Source organism: Apodemus sylvaticus, chromosome 9 (genome assembly GCF_947179515.1).
Source record: "Apodemus sylvaticus chromosome 9, mApoSyl1.1, whole genome shotgun sequence".
In the NCBI taxonomy this organism is placed as follows: Eukaryota; Metazoa; Chordata; class Mammalia; order Rodentia; family Muridae; genus Apodemus; species Apodemus sylvaticus.
In genome coordinates, this window is record NC_067480.1 from 38735274 (window position 1) to 38752327 (window position 17054).

Here is a 17054-nt window from a genome sequence, read left to right on the forward strand (position 1 = left end):
TTCTGTCCTGTGCACCTGTGAGGGTCTCGCTCAGATAACCATGGGTGAATGCTGTGCCCATATCACAGAATGAACTCCTGGGCATGTACCCCAGAGAAATGAAACATATGTCCAAACAAAAAACTCCACATGACGTTTATTTTTTAAATATATTTTATTTAATATTACACTATTAAATTAATATTAAATTAATATTAATAATTTAATATTAAGTATTAAGTTGATGCTGGGCATGGTGGCGCACGCCTTTAATCCCAGCACTTGGGAGGCAGAGGCAGGTGGATTTCTGAGTTCGAGGCCAGCCTGGTCTACAGAATGAGCTCCAGGACAGCCTGGGCTACACAGAGAAACCCTGTCTCGAAAAACAAAAACAACAACAACAACAAAAAAAAAAAAACCACACAAAAAAGTATTAAGTTGATATTTATTTAATAGTGACGTTATTTTTTAATTTAATAATAATTTTTTTTTGCAATAACCAGAAGCTGGAATTATCTGAGCTGTCCATCAGCAGGTATGTGGATACCTATAACATCCCACGGAGAAATCTTCAGGAAATTAGACTGAATGAGAAGTTCATCGTCTGCCTGGGCTGCAGACTGAGTTTAAGGTCCCAACAATTTAATGAAACGTTGCTCAAAATGCAAAGTAAAACCAGCCGTAAGGAAGTAGTGTAGTGGGAGAATGATGTGTACTTGTTTTTTAAAATGATGTGTGTTTAAAAAAAAAAAAGACACTTTCAAAAGCTTACATATTAATTCAGCGTGGTAGCACATGCCTCCAGAGGCTACGGCAGGAGAATTGTGTGTTCTGGGTGAGCCTTGAACACCTGTAGAGTGCTCTACCATTGACCTGTAGCTTCGGTCCTTGTTTTTTTTTTTTTTTTTTGGTTTTTTTGGATTTGGTTTTTTCGAGACAGGGTTTCTCGGTATAGCCATGGCTGTCCTGGAACTCACTCTGTAGACCAGGCTGGCCTCGAACTCAGAAATCCGCCTGCCTCTGCCTCCCAGAGTGCTGGGATTACAAGTGTACACCACCACTGCCCAGCAGGTCCTTGATTTTTTTAAGACAGGCTTTATGTAGCCCAGGCTGGCTCAGACTTCCAGTCCTCCTGCCTCTGCACCTGAGTGTAGAGATTATAGGTATGTGTCATAGCTGCCTTGTATCTGTGTGTGTGTGTGTGTGTGTGCGCGCGCGCACGCATGAGCATGAACATTGTGAGTCTTGGGGATGATGGGTGTGTGGCTGTGTGTGGTATATGCATGTGAGTGTATGGTGCCTTTTTGTAGGTGGTGCTAAGGTCTAGATCTCTGTTCCTCATGCTTGCAAGGCAAATGCTCTGATGCACCGGGCCACCTCCCTGGTCCTTGTACCAGTTAAATAAACTTGTTTTTATTTATTTATTTATTTATTTATTTATTACTTTTTTATATTTTTGGTTTTTCGAGACAGGGTTTCTCTGTGTAGCCCTGGCTGCCCTGGAACTCACTCTGTAGACCAGGCTGGCCTAGAACTCAGAAATCCATCTGCCTCTGCCTGCCAAGTGCTGGGATTAAAGGTGTGGGCCACCACTACCCGGTATAAACTTGTTTTTAAAGATTTATGTATACAGGTACACTTTACTGTAGCTGTCTTCAGACATACCAGAAGAGGGTGTCAGATCCGGTTACAGATGGTTGTGAGCCACATGTGGTTGCTGGGAGCTGAACTCAGGACCTCTGAAGAGCAGCCTGTGCTCTTAAGAAACCACTGAGTCATCTCTCCAGCCCTAGATAGTACTTTAGCAATGGCAACATTCTAGAAGTGAAGATCAGATTTGTGGTTACCCCAGGTTAGTTCAGGTAGATAAACAATGGATATGGTTATAAAAGTGACTTGGAGAGCCCTGTGGTGTTGAGATGTGGTAGGTAAGGAAACCACATGCGAACCGACTGTACAGGACTTACCATACCCATGTGCCCACACACCCTTCCACAGATAATGCATCTGAGAGAAAGAGAGGACATTCCATAAAGACCCATGACGTTGGTGAATAATCAATGTGAGTATTCCAACTACAGTAAGAGTAGAAATGCAAGCAGACATGGGAAGACCCATCCCTAGCAATAATTCACATTACCCGAGGCATGGAAACCAGCCATATACCTGTCAATACATAAATAAATCCAATATAGTATAGACATGCCACGGACTAAAACGTCATAGAATTCTGATGCATTAGATAATATTATAGACCTCATGCTGGATTGGGTATGATAGCCCATGCCTGTCTGCAATTCTGGCACTTGGGAATATGAGACAGGAGGTTTGCTATAAGTTCAGGGCCAGCCTGGTCCACAAAGTGAAATTAAGACCAACATGGACTTCATTTGCAGTGGCTGTCATGAGTTCTTTGGAACTCAGATGTCACAAGCAGTGACGCTCACAGTGGCTTTCAGGTTTTCCCATTATTGTTAACATGTTGTAACCCCACAGCATTTATGTGTCAAAGTGATGATCGTATTAAGAGGTGGGACCCTCGGGGCATTTTGAGGGCACAAGGCCTCTACTCTCACAGGTGAGGTTTGAGGGGCTGGCTGGGGGGTAGCTCATCTGCCTCATGGGCTCCATCCCCAGCGTAAACAGTGTGCAGCTCACACCAGTATCTAAGGGATACAGGTAAGGTTCCTGAGTGCCTGTCTCAACCAACAACAACAAACAAACAAACCCAAGCAAACAAACACGTATGCAGAACAGGCCTGGAGAAATGACTTAGCAGTTAAGAGCATGTACAGCTTTTGCAGAAGAGCTGAATTCAGTTCCCAATACCCACGGCAGGCCACAGCTTCAGGGGGTTTGACATTCTCTTCTGGATGCTTCGACTTTGCCCACCCTTATGCGTGCACGTACACACACACACACACACACACACACACACACACACAAACATACATAAATCATTTGAGATTTACAAGTGTGTCCCACCATGCCTGGCTAAATTTCTGTTCCTGTTGCTTCCTTTTTACCTTGGTATTTTTGTTTCTTTTTCTTTTTCTTCCATACAGACATACTTGCAACACACACACACACACACACACACACACAACACACACACACACACACACACACACACACACACCACCATGCTGACCTTGAACTGAAGATTTTCCTGCCTCAGCCTCCCAAATCTTGGTATTTCAGGTATGTGCCGCCACAGCAGGCTTCCGTTATTTTCTTTTTTAGAACATTTTAGATTGAGTGCTTTTCCTGCATATATATCTGTGTAGCACTTGCACACCTGGTGCCTGAGTGAGCAGTGAGCCTCCCTGTGGGTGCAGGGAATAAACTGGGTCCTTCAGGAGAACAGTGCTTCTAACCACAGAGCCAACGCTCCAGCCCTGGGGTCTTTTCTTCTAACAGTCATGATGGACTCACTCAGTCAGCAAGACCCTTTCGTGAAGTATATCCAAACTACAGGCTCTGTGTGGTAGAGCGAGATTTCAAGTGGGACTGTCTCAACTAAGCTGGAGTGGTTCCACCACGGTGATGGTTTCCAGGAAACTCGAGAGTTAGCTGAAGGATGAATGGAGGACCGGTCTGCGCCTCCAAAGCTCTAACCAGCCTGCGTTTTGCTCAGTTTTGGTTTTCACTCACGCGGACTGAAACTAGGTCCTCGCTGGTACTTGCTCAATGCTCTGCCACTGAGTTAGGTCCCAGCATATGCCCCCCCTTTTTACCTTTTATTTGGGAACAAGACTTAACTGAGTCACTCAGGCTGACCCAGAACTCCCTCTAAAGTCCCAGCAGTCCTTGATTTTTGTCATCTTTCATCATGACTCAACCTCTCTGTTTTTCAACATAATATTGTTATTGATTCTTTGGGGATTTCACACCATATACCCCTATCACATTGCTACCCAGTCCCTCCCTGTCCCCCCAACCCCTCACCCCTGTGATCTGCCTCCCCCTGCCCAACCCCCAGTGGGAAAAAGTTCAATTTTTGTTGTTATCTACCCATTTACTGGAGCTGGTCAAACTCTCAGTGGCTTGCATCTTAAATAGAGCTGAGTCTTTGCCCTGATGAGCCCCTGCTGGAAGCCCTCTATTGTGGACACTTCAATAGCCCTTAAGGGTTCTCTTCCATACCTTCCTATTTAGGCTGTTATTATTTGGGGTGGGGCAGAGGTAGGGGTTGTCACAGACATCTTCCATGTCCATCGTGGTTTCTGGTGTCAAGGCTCCCAGGAGCAGTAGGGGCTCCCATTCACACAAGCTCCTCGGATGCTCTGTAGCACAGACCACAGACAACTGCCGGGCCTTTGGTGGCAACCAGGGTCACAAACAGCAGCACAGATCCGGCCACAGCAAAACCACAGACTCAGATATGGTCCTTAGTGGCACCGTGGCCCAGGGATCTGTATGACCCCAGGTATGGGGGGCAGTGCAGGCCCCCCACGTCGACGCGGCTCCTCCAGCAGCACTGTCCACTGACATCAATGTGGCTTCGGACTGCAGTCCAGACCTTGGACAGCCAAGGGGCCTTTGGTAGTAGCACCGGCTATGGACATTGACACAGTAGTAGTATTCCCTGACTTTTAAGTAATTACAGGACCTCGGTTAATTAACCTGGCTCTGTAGAAACCTTCATTGGATATATCCACTTTCCTATTTGCTTTTGCTCAAGTCACTTCTTCTTCCTGAAATGTCTACGTGCCCTCAATGAAAGCAATGATACCCATGTGTAGCATGCAATATGATAAAAGCCTTCAAAGCAATTCAATAACTCCATTAATCCAAAGGTTTTAAAAAAATCTTTTTTTAAAGGATTTTATTTATTGTTATATCTAAGTACACTATAGCTGTCTTCAGACACACCAGAAGAGGGCATCAGATCTCATTATGGATGGTTGTGAGCCACCATGTGGGTGCTGGGATTTGAATGCATGACCTTCAGAAGAGCAGTCAATGCTCTTAACCACTAAACCATCTCTCCAGCCCCCAATCTGAAAGTATTAAGAAAGTTAGTTGCTAAGCAGGAGTGATGGTCCAGGCCTGAAATCCTACACTTGGGAGGCAGGCAGAAGCAAGAAGGTCATGAGTTCAAGGACAGTCTGCTGTTCTACACAGTGAGTTCTCGCTCTGTAGACCAGGCTAGCTTTAAACTCACAGAGATCTTCCTACTATTAAACCACCCGAGTGCTGGGATTAAAGGTGGGTGTGCCCCAGAGCAACTGAGCCACAGGACTCTTTCCCAATAAAAAACAAAACAAAACCCTAATTTCCTTGAATTTCATACCTTATCTTAGAATAAAACTATGTAATAAAGTTTTAAAAAACAACACTCACCCCTGCTGGGCGATGGTGGAGCACACCTGTAATCCCAGCACTCTGGGAGGCAGAGGCAGGCAGATTTCTGAGTTCGAGGCCAGCCTGGTCTACAGAGTGAGTTCCAGGACAGTCAGGGCTATACAGAGAAACCCTGTCTGGGGGGGGGGGGGGGGAACCAAACCAAATCAAAACAAACAAACAGACAAAAAAAAAAAGACAGCCCTAGGGCAACTCCAGCTTTACTATATACATAGTGATACAGTGTTGTATATAAATTATGATATAGATAATATAATTATCAAATTACCAACTAACAAGCATAAATTACTGGTATGATTTAATTTTGCTAACCCATTGGAATTATAAAGATCTATTTAAAAAAATGCTTGATGGGGCTGAGGTGAAGCCTCTGGTGGAGTTTGTGTGAGGCCCTAGGACAGGGAAACTAAGATGATTTTGTTGGTTCTGGTTTTATTTCCTTTTTCTTGGTTGTGAATGTCTTTTGGTTTTGGGGGGGGATCTTTGTTTGGTTTGGTTTGTTTGTTTGTTTGTTTTTTGAGACAAGGTTTCTCTGTGTAGCCCCGGTTGTCCTGGAACTTTCTCTATAGACCAGCCTGGCTTTGGCCTCTCAAGAGTTGGGATTAAAGGCATGTACTACTACCACCCAGCTTGTGAATGTTTTTCTTTTTCTAAAGATTTATTTATTTTAGGTATAGGAGCACACTGTAGCTGTGTTCAGACACTCCAGAAGAGGGCATTCGTTCTCGTTACGGATGGTTGGGCGCCATCCCAGCATGTGATTGCTGGGAATTGAACTCAGTACCTGTGGAAGAGCAATCAGTGCTCTTATCCATTTTCCCAGCCCACCTGTGAATGTTTTGTTTTGTTTTTAAGGAATGGGGACATGACATAAAACATTTTGCAAGGTTCAAGTGGCAGCCCTGTCTGAAGCCTTCTGAAGTGATTTCTGGGAGACAAACAGACAGACAGACAGACATTCCTCAGCTCTGTAGCCAAGTCTGGAGCTCTCCATTACACCTTGGAGTTCCTCCAGCATCTCTCATTTCAAAGCAGCAGGGCTGATTGCCGATGGCATGAGAGGCCCAAGTGTCTGCACCCCAACTATCAGCAGGTGTCTGCACCCCAACTATCAGCTCCCTCAGAAGTTTTTGCCTAACATGCTCCGCCCACAGCCAGTACCGGGTAGACAACCACGGGCCGGCAGACAAGCCACCACGGGGGGTGGGGGGGGGTGGGGGGGGGTGGGGGTGGGAGCTGGTGAGCAGGGACCTGGAGGAGGTGATGAGGCCCTTGTCTTTCATTCTTATGGGGTGGCTGGGGGTTCTGGGGAGTCTTTGTGTGTGTGTGTGTGTGTGTGTGTTGATGGCTCAAGGAGGATGTGAAGCCCAAAGCTGAACTCTGTCCCCCTCACACTGCCTGCACTTTCATTTGCAGGACCCAAGCTCACCGAAGGGAACCAAAGATGACCGACCATGAGGTCGCCTGTGTTTCCTGAGTGTTGGCATTATGGGTGGCATGGGCCAGTAGTTCCCTCCTCTCCTACTCCTCTTTCCCCTTCTTTTCTTAATTTTTAATTTGATTTTTGAGAGAGGGTCTTGCTATGTGACTGTAGTGGCTATTCCTGGTTGTCAACTTGACTATATCTGGAATGAACTACAATCTAGAATTGGAAAGTTCACCTATGATCCTAATCTAGAGGCTCAGAGATATAAGTTTCTGACCTGGATCTTGGCATGGAGATCTTGAAGCATAGTGGCTATGAATTTCAGAAGACTAAGACAAGGAGATCTCCCAGTTCAAGATCCATGGAGGCACATGCCTTTAATCTGGGCCACACCCTCTGTTGGAGACCTACAGCCTTTAATCTGGGCCACACCCTCTGCTGGAGATATATAAGGACATTGGAAGAAGGAAGATTTACTCACTCTTCCTTGCCTGTTTGCCTCGTGGGACTGAGCAACTGCTAGATCCTTGGACTTCATCCACAGCTGCTGCTGACCATTGCTGGGGAGTTGGACTATAGACTGTAAGTCATCGACAAATTCCCTAACTATGACTATCCATACGTTCTGTGACTCTAGAGAACCCAAACTAATACAGAAGTTGGTACCAGCATAGTGGGGTATTCCTGTGACAACCTGACCATGTTTTGGGGAGGATTGTGGAAGGACTTTGGAACTTTGAGCTAGAAAAGCCATTAGAATATTAAGAGCTTGGTGGAAAGTTCTGTAGGAGCTTGGAAGACAATGTTAAGAACAGTGCAGAAGATGGAGGCCTGGCTTGTGAAATTTCAGAGGGAAGATTAAAGACTCTTACAGTGGCCATGTTTTGATTGTGAAGATTCTGTGGTTTGGGTTAGCTGGGGCTGAAGAATCAGCTGTGAGTAACAAGATACCAGAACCACTAAAGCAAACCTTTGTGTTACTGGGACTATTGATGCTGGTTAGCTGGAGCTAAGAAATTAGCAGTGATTAAGAAGAGACCAGCATCACTGAGATGAAATCTTCTTGGAAGTGTTTTCTGAGAGCACAGAGAGTGTGTTCCAGAGATAGCCACAGTTGTATTTTGTGCTGTGGCTGGACTTGGTAGTGTGTAAGAGTCACCCAGGTGGTACTGGTTTTGAAGGTTTGAAGGGGTCATGAAGAGCAGCTGAGGCTCTTGGCACAATGAGAGGCCACCGAAGGCCATTGGTGAAGGTGCAGCCTCAGTTGCAATTGATGGCCCAGGACTTGAAGGTGTCATGCATAGGAGCAGAGGCTTGTCACCATGAAGTGAGCCTATGAAAGGCTATTGGTGAAGCCTAATTACAGTGGAAGATAGCGTTTTTGGAGATGTCAGTACCATGCGATGACCACCAAGAACAGCAGCAGCTGTGGAGTACAGGCAGCTGGAGCCTAGAAGACAAGCTGTGTACTACAAAGGGCAGAGCTGAAGAAGTGACCCAAGCCCAGAAGATTGTGAGTTGGATCCCAGACATTGAACTATTGGAATTTGAGTTTTGCTTTTGGTTGTGACTGTGCCTTGATATGTTTCCCCCTTGAAGGAAGAAAGTATTTTAGTGGAGCCCACAGTTGAGGGACTTTGAATTTTTAAAAGACTTTGAATTTTAAAGATATTGGACGTTTTAAGGTGATTGAACTTTTAATATGTAAAGACTGTGGGACTTTTAAAGTAATTTAGATCTTGGGGATGAATAAGAAAGTAAGGGTTGAGGCTTAATAGTGATGTGTCTGTGTGTCAAGTTGACAAGGGGTCAATTGTACTGGCTAGTTTTGTGTGTCAACTTGACACAGGCTGGAGTTATCACAGAGAAAGGAGCTTTAGTTGGGGAAGTGCCTCCAAGAGATCCAGCTGTGGGGCATTTTCTCAATTAGTGATCAAGGGGGGGAGGGCCCCTTGTGGGTGGTGCTACTTTTGGGCTGGTGCTCTTGGGTTCTATAAGAGAGCAAGCAGAGCAAGCCAGTAAGAAACATCCCTCCATGGCCTCTGCATCAGCTCCTGCTTCCTGACCTGCTTGAGTTCCAGTCCTGACTTTCTTCAGTGATGAACTGCAACATGGAAGTGTAAGCTCAATAAACCCTTTCCTCCCCAACTTGCTTCTTGGTCATGATGTTTGTTCAGGAATAGAAACCCTGACTAAAACAGTGACCTTGGCTGGCCTTGAATTTACAGCAGTTCCCCTGGCTCAGGGCCCTCAGGGCTGGGATTACAGATGTTGAGTCAACACATCTGGCCACAGGTCTTAATTTTATTTACTCTGAAATGGCCATAACTGTGAAAATAGACTCTAGGAAGAAAACATGAAACTCGTTGGGTAAATGAAATTAAAGCCTCCCTTTTTTGATAAGGAGCTGGTGTAATACAGTCCCTGCTGGCACAGTAGCATCCGGAGACACCCTGCTTATCTCCCACCGAAGCTGCAGCCCCAGTCAATCCCAGTCTCCCGCTTCCAGCTGCCCACCTGGTCCTTTTCGAGATCCTAACCCTGGTTGTTGTTGTCATCGGCGTTGTCATTGTCGACATCATCGTTATCATCGTTGTCATTGTCGACATTGACGTTGTCGACTTTGGCTCTGACGTCGTCGACATCATCGTCGTCATTGTCGTCAACGACATCATCATCATCATCATCGTCATCATCGTAATTGTCAACGTCGTCATTGTCGTCAACATCGTCATTGTCGGCATCATCGTAGTTGTCGTCATCATCATAATTGTCAACTTCTTCGTAGTTGTCATAGTAATTTTCATAGTAGATGTTGTCCTCGAAGTCTTCATCCCCCCCAATGTACAAGTACTCACCCTGTATCTCTTCTTCCTCCCCCTCCCCCTGTATCTCCACCTCCTCCTCCTCTTCCTCCTCCTCTTCCTCTTCTTCCTCCTCCTCCTCCTCCTCGTACTCCAGAGTGCGGAAAGGGCTAGGCTGGTGTGAGGATCTCAGGGCTGGGATAGGCGATCGCAGTGCTGCAAAGGGCCCGAAGTGCTCGGCGGCGAAAGTGACCACGTCCTCAGGCCGGCGGAGAAGCAGGAACAGCAGGAAGTCGGAAACCAGCGCTTGGGCCTCGGGGTGCTGCCGCAGATAGCTGGTGTGGCTGAGGCGCAGCTGCTCCTGGCCGGGCATAGGGCGGTCCCGCTGAGCACAGCTGGCCAGGAGCGCCTGGGACACCCCCTACCCCCAAATCATCTCCCTGATTCGTGCATTTCGTCACTCCCGGTCCACAGTAGGACAGCCTATGGACCCCCAGGCCACAGCTATTTCTCACCTTCCGGTCCAGGAATCTCGAGTAAAGCTCCAGGTCTTCCTCCCACACCAGGGGCTTCTGATCAAACGTGGGCGGAGACTCAATCACATCTGAGTAGAGTGAGCAACGGAACTGCTTACCCATCCCTCAGCAAACACGGGCAGATCCCAGGAACTCTCAAGTATGGGCAGAGCTGCAGAAAGGGGCTAGAGGTCCCGCCTAACCCTTTGAGTCAGGGGCTGGAAACCTGCTGCCTTTCTACCTGATTCAAGAATCCTGTCCAATCGTTGGGGCGCTGGCTCCTTTCCAAAGCAAACCACCCATCTTCCCCTCACTGCGCATCCACTTACCCTCCTCCCTTATGAGGGGCATCTTGGTGATGATACAACAGCCTGGAGAGCCCACCTGGACTCTCTTAGCCAGGTGCCTGCAGGGCAATACAGAAGTTGGGGAGAGTCTTCCTGTACCACAGGGTGGTGACTGAATGGTGCTGGGACAGCAAGAAATGACTCCCGCTCCCACCCCAGTGTAATGGAAGCCTTCTGGGAGCCGTCTAAGGTCAGCTGACCTGGCATTGTGGTGGGGCGTCAATCAGAAAGGATTGGCATCCTTAGAACCGGAAGAGAAAGCAGAGAAAGCTAGCTACAGAGCTGGCTCCCCACTGGCACGCTGAAAAGAGCCCTGAGGTGGCCAGAGAGATCACCAGAAACCAACCAAGCTGGCTGCCCACTGTTTAAAAACACCCAGTGATAAAAACCAAAAAAAGAAAAGAAAAGAAAAAAAAGACGCAACTGAAACATTCTTTTAGCCGGGCGGTGGTGGCGCACACTTCTAATCCCAGCACTTGGGAGGCAGAGGCAGGTGGATTTCTGAGTTCAAGGCCAGCCTGGTCTTCAGAGTGAGTTTCAGGACAAGCCAAGGCTGCACAGAGAAACCCTGTCTCAAAAAACCAAAATAAATAAAACATCCAGTGATTTTTTTCTTCAACATTAATTTTTCCTGTGTACATTCATGTACACACACACACACACACACTTGTGTAGAGGTCAGAGGACAACTTGTAGGAGTTGGTTCTCTCCTGCGGGTGGATTCCAGAAACTGAACTCAGGTCCTCAGATTTGGCAGCAAGCTCCTCCCCTCCTTTCCAGTGGCGCCATCCTTTGACTTGTGTGCACGTTTTTGAGGGAATATCTTACTACTGTAGATGGCCCTCAGACCTGGGGCGACCCTCCTGTGTCAGCCTCCTAAGTGCTGGAAAGACAGGTATGAGCCCTGTTCCTGGATCATCTTGTGGTATTTTGTCACAGCAGCTGAGGTAAGACACTGAGGTGTCCCCACGGGTGAGTGCGTCCTGGGGCCCTGTTTACCCTGCTTTCGCTCTTTATCTTGGGTCCTGTCCCAGATAAGAGCAAGCATCCTGCCAGGCCCAAATCCCACCGTAATCCTAGCCCCTAGGGTACTAAGGCAGGAGAGCAATACATTTGCGGCTAGCCTGAGCTGATCTTTTTCTTTTAAGTAAACGGGATGGGCAAAGCCCAGGTACAACCAGAGCTCACTGGCAGCATCCTGGGGATAAGAGTGACTCCCGTGCCCCATTCCACCCCATGAACATCTTTCCTTTCCATTTAGAGCTCCCATCCGCTACATGACACGGTCACCTTGGTCCTCCCCACAAGTGACTCACCCGTCAGAGAGCAAATAGAACTGGCAGGAGAAAGGGATGCCCTCCTCAGAGTGTATGGTCTGCTCCACGATGAACATTTCAGCCTGCTGGTTGCCCACGTGGATTGCCTGGAAACCCAGGGATTTCTACAGCAACCGAAGTGGAGAACATTGTGAGGCGGTTTGCCTGCCACGGCCCCATCTCCTCAAGCCTTGTCCTTCTCCTCAGGTTTTCATTTTGGCGCACCAATGGCAACCAAAGCTTAGCTATTTAGTTCCTTACGTGCCGCCAAGTTTGAGTTCTCAGGGTTGGAGAGATGGCTCAGTGGTTAAGAGCACTGATTGCTCTTCCAAAGGTCCTGAGTTCAAATCCCAGCAACCACATGGTGGCTCACAACCATCGGTAATGAGATCTGATGCCCTCTTCTGGGGTGTCTGAAGACAGCTACGGTGTACTTACAAATAAATAAATAAATACATCTTTTTTTTATAAAAAGCCTGAGTTCTTGGGATATGTTTAAAACTCCTCACAGCCAGCCCCTCGCCCCCCTCCCCAGGCTACTTGCACATTTTGTTACAGGGAGGCTCAGTGTGGGGAGAGAGGTGATGTACAATGAGACCCTGTCTCTGCCAGGCAGTGGTGGCGCACGCCTTTAGATCCTAGCACTTGGGAGGCAGAGGCAGGCCGATTTCTGAGTTCAAGTCCAGCCTGGTCTACAGAATGAGTTCCAGGACAGCCAGGGCTACACAGAGAAACCCTGTCTTAACCCTCCCCCCCCCCCCCCCCCGTCTCAAAAAAGCAGGTGGACAGTGCTTTAGAAAAAACACCTGAGGCTGAGCTCTGTTCTCTACCTGCACAAACCTGTACATGTATTTATTTGCACAGGTGCATATACATACACATACTATGGAGCTGCATACATGTATTGCATTTGGGGAGTTAAGCATGAGGGTTGAGAGCCTAAAGCCGCGGCCAGGAGGTGAGGGGACACACATCTTTAATCCCAGCACTCAGGAGGCAGAGGCAACCAGTTCTCTGTGAGTTCAAGGCTAGCCTGGTCTATAGTGAGTTCCAGGATGGACAGGGCTACACAGTGAAACTCTGTCAGAGAAGGGGGCGGGGTGGGGTGGTAAGACTAGTTTGGACCACAATAACAACCACAACAACAAAACACTTTGTTTTGATTTTTTTTTTTTTCCGAGATAGGGTTTCTCTGTGTTGCCCTGGCTGTCCTGGAACTTACTCTGTAGACCAGGCTGGCCTCGAACTCAGAAATCTGCCTGCCTCTGCCTCCCAGAGTGCTGGGATTACAGTCGTGCGCCACCACCGCCTGGCAAAACACTTTGTTGATAAACGAGGGGCGGGCGTCTAGAGAGATCTCCTCATCTGGCACCCCTAAGCATACAGGCTTCCATGATACTTTTCTTGTGTCTTGACCTTTGTGCAAAGGAAGATGCTTCCCACCTTCCCGTTCCCTGCTGATGCCCGGCCGCTCGACCCTCAAGCTTCCTCCTATCAGGTCTGTCTAACTGCCGGTGGGCCAGTGCTTCTCATCCCACCCAAAGGATTTCTGTACCCCGCCCGTCGCCTTGGTTCCCGCCCTCCCACATCACATCCGTGTTCCCCACCCCAGTGGCCCTCATGAGCCTTCTAGTTTTCCCCAGGCTGATTGCTTGGGCCAGAGACCATACTCACATAGGTGCAATAGCAGAGTTTGCCCTCCGTGTCCAGGGCTAGGAAGCGGGCGCCGGTGGGCACCGACTGCCGCCAGGCCATCACTCTCAGCAGCACCACGTTGGCCGCGCTGGAGATGAAGCCCTTGAGGGTTTTACACGGGAAAACGGAGACTCCTGTCTTCGTTTCCTGGTTTGGGGCAGACGGTGTTGGAGCAGCGGGTTGGGTGACTTAGGTGCCTGGCCTCACACAGCTCGTCCCCGCTGTGGTTCTGAGGACTGGGAGGGGTTGCCACTTGCCTTTTCCCCTTACCTCACCCTCCTTGACACTTCTGGTCACAACAAACTGGTCTTGCTGCTTCAGGACGCTCACCTTCCTTTCCATGGGGAGGATGGGAAACTGGAGAACAACAGAGGAGAATCAGGAGAATCGCGTGCTCGCCCGTGAGAGGCTAGCTCCCATCCTTTCTTCGATGCTATTTGTCTGTGGTTTTGTTTTTCTGAGACAAAATAGTTCAGAATGGCCTGGAACTCCCTATATAGCCCAGGATAGCCTTGTACTTGCAACAATTCTCCTGCCTCAGCCTCCTAAGCACTGGGATTATAGGCAAATGCAGTCAGTCTTAGTTTTTATTTTTATTTTTATTTTTTATTTATTTATTTTTTTGGTTTTTTTATTTTTATTTATTTTATTTATTTATTTATTTATTTTATTTTATTTTTTTTTTTTTGGTTTTTCCAGACAGGGTTTCTCTGTGTAGTCTTGGCTGTCCTGGAACTCACTCTGTAGACCAGGCTGGCCTCGAACTCAGAAATCCGCCTGCCTCTGCCTCCCAAGTGCTGGGATTACAGGCATGCACCACCACCACCCGGGCTAGTCTTAGTTTTTATAAACAAAGCAAAAGTCACGGTCTTGAAAAATAAAAAAGAGCCAGGCCAGTGGTGGCGCTTGCCTTTAAATCCCAGCACTTAGGAGGCAGAGGCAGGCAGATTTCTGTGAGTTCAAGGACAGTCTAGTCTACAGAGTGCATTCCGGGACAGCCAGGACTATACAGAGGAACCCTGTCTTTTATTTTTTTAAGATTTATTTATTTATTATATGTAAGTATACTGTAGCTGTCTTTAGGCACTCCAGAAGAGGGTGTCATATCTCATTACAGACGGTTGTGAGCCACCATGTGGTTGCTGGGATTTGAACTCAGGACCTTTGGAAGAACAGTCAGTGCTCTTAACCAGTGACCCATCTCTCCAGCCCCAGAGAAACCCTGTCTTAAAAATAAAATAAGCCGGGCGGTGGTGGCGCACGCCTGTAATCCCAGCACTCTGGGAGGCAGAGGCAGGCGGATTTCTGAGTTCGAGGCCAGCCTGGTCTACAAAGTGAGTTCCAGGACAGCCAGGGCAACACAGAGAAACCCTGTCTCGAAAAAAACCAAATCCAAAAAAAAAAAAACCAAAAAAAAAAAAAAAAGTAAAAATAAAAAAGAGAAAAGTGAGACAGACAGGCAGGTAGGTAGACAGACAGGCAGGTGGACAAAAAAGATGAACAAAAGCCCTCATAGCCTGGTGTGGTGGTTCAGCACTTGGGATGGGAATCGGGTTCAAAATCATCCTCAGCTACATACCAACTTTGAGGCCAGTCCAGCTATGAGACTGTCTCAAAGAAGGAAGGAAGGGGAGGGGAGGAAGGAAAAGAGACCTTCCATTTATGGTGGAGGTCAGAAATAGGCACGTAGTATGTAATAGGAAAGATGAACAGCTGTAAACCTCAGAACGGAACACAGGCTGGAAGCTGGGAACGGATCCTGTGAGAAGGCGGTGAGGCCAGAGTCATCTCCCGTGTTTAGATAGGTCATGGCCCCAGAGAGGAAGTTGCTGAAGGGACTGGGTGAAGGGGACAGAGGCAGATTTGGAGGCTCTGGGAAAGGCCAGGTCACGTGACCCTGGGAAGTGGACCAGGCTTTTAGGCTGGAGGAGGCCACAGTGGGCTGGGCTCAGTCTGTGCATCCAGAAAGCATCAGCAGCAGTAATAGAGGTGACTGGGTATCACACTGTGTGTGGCGGAGGTTCCGGCTGGTGGTGTGCAGGAATACTGGGGTCTCTCCCGCCCTGGTAGGGACCATGTTCTTGCTTACCCTGGAGCAGAAGCAAGGCTGGGGTGGGGGAGGGAGATTGGGAGTACATACCTTGATGAACTCCTGGCTGTGCTGTTCCATTAGCTCCAGATTATTGTTTAGGTAGCCTGGGGTACAGGGAGGCAAGTACTGATGTCACAGGATGGACCCTAGGGAAGGGGCTGGCCCAGGCTAGTGCAATGTGGCCATGGGAAAATCACAGGGTAGTCAGTCAGCACTGTTCTTGTCCTGGGTATGTGGCTGGGAACACCTCTTCTCCCCCTCCTCCCCCTCATCCTCCCTCTCCTCCTCCCCCAACCCCCAGGTTTTAACCTCTCCCAGGTAAGCCAAGGGGCAGGTTCGGACCTATGGATTGGAACAGGGTCTGTGGAAGGCAGATGTGAGGGACATCCAACAGCTGGCACTCTACCTAGAAGGGAGCTTCCACACAGTGACTTGTCCAGGAAGCCGCGGCTGGAGGCGTGAACCAGTAGGCAGTGGGTCAGGATCCCCAGGTCGTCCCTGTACTTGCCCTTCTGCACCTCAATGGTCAGCTCTCCTTGAGGTTCCCCTGTGTCTGAGAGGATGGCCAGAGTCTCCGGGAAAAACAGAAGCATATCCTCCAGCCCTGTGTGGTGCAGGGAAGCTCTCGCTCCAGGCCCAGTCTCTAGACCCCACACCACCCCCTCGCCCCTTGTCATGTCCCCCATCTCCTAGCCAGCCCTGCCACTCCTCCTTGTCATCACTGGGTGCCAACTGGAGAAGATCCCCCCATGGGCTCGTTCCTCCATGTACATTAGCAAATAGGTATCAGGCCTTTTCTGAATCTCAAGAGGATCAGGTGGAGAGAGAGACCGCGCCAGCCCAGGCCTCCTCTCTTCCTTGGTCCGCAGCCTTGCACCTCTCCTCCCCACGCCCCGCCCCACCATCTGGCTCACGGATGGAGTTGAGGAAGCTGATGGCTTCAGCATTGGCTTCTGGGAGTGGCTGTTCCTGGTGGTGCTGCTGCTGCTGTTGCTGCTGCTGCTGTGGCTGCTGCTGGCCTAAGTGGTGTTGGTCCTTGGCTTTGGAAACTACACGAGGAAGGAAAAGCTAATATGTCAGACCTTAGGGACAAGGGTAGAGTAGGCAGGGGCACCCTGCTCTGATCCCCATCTCCAAAAGTTAAATGTACTTAAGACCACACTTTGGTGGGTTTGTAAGGGACAAAGACCCCTTCTCCTTCCATCCACAGACCAGCAGCCCACTCCCCACCTGTGGGGGAAACTTTGGAAGACATGCTATTGAGGCTAGTCAGTCTGTGGCTAGTAGTCTCCATGGCAACCAGAAGCGAGGTACTGCCTCTTAAAGGGCAATCCACCTACTTTACTGAACCTAGATTTGTTAGGCTCTGGGGCTCAGCCCAAGCTTGAGAGGTTGTCCAGCAGAGGGAGCCTTTGACATTCTTAAGAGGCTGGGGGAAAGCAGGTTATTTCAACTTCCTTGGGAATTAATGGACAAAGAGGGCTGGAGAGGTGGCTCAGCTGTTTAAAGCACT

The 17054-nt window shown here is 48.6% G+C and overlaps 1 protein-coding gene across 1 annotated transcript; it reads right to left on the bottom strand.

Moving 5' to 3' along the window:
• Positions 1 to 9056: 9056 nt before the first annotated feature.
• Catip (ciliogenesis associated TTC17 interacting protein) lies at positions 9057 to 16135 on the bottom strand. The gene is made up of 8 exons (XM_052192797.1): positions 15948 to 16135; positions 15590 to 15645; positions 13720 to 13806; positions 13429 to 13596; positions 11755 to 11879; positions 10421 to 10497; positions 10092 to 10180; positions 9057 to 9937 (listed from the first exon to the last, which is right to left on the bottom strand). Exons 1-8 carry the CDS (start codon positions 16132 to 16134, stop codon positions 9308 to 9310), a joined length of 1419 nt encoding a protein of 472 aa, XP_052048757.1. The 5' UTR covers position 16135; the 3' UTR covers positions 9057 to 9307.
• Positions 16136 to 17054: the final 919 nt, after the last annotated feature.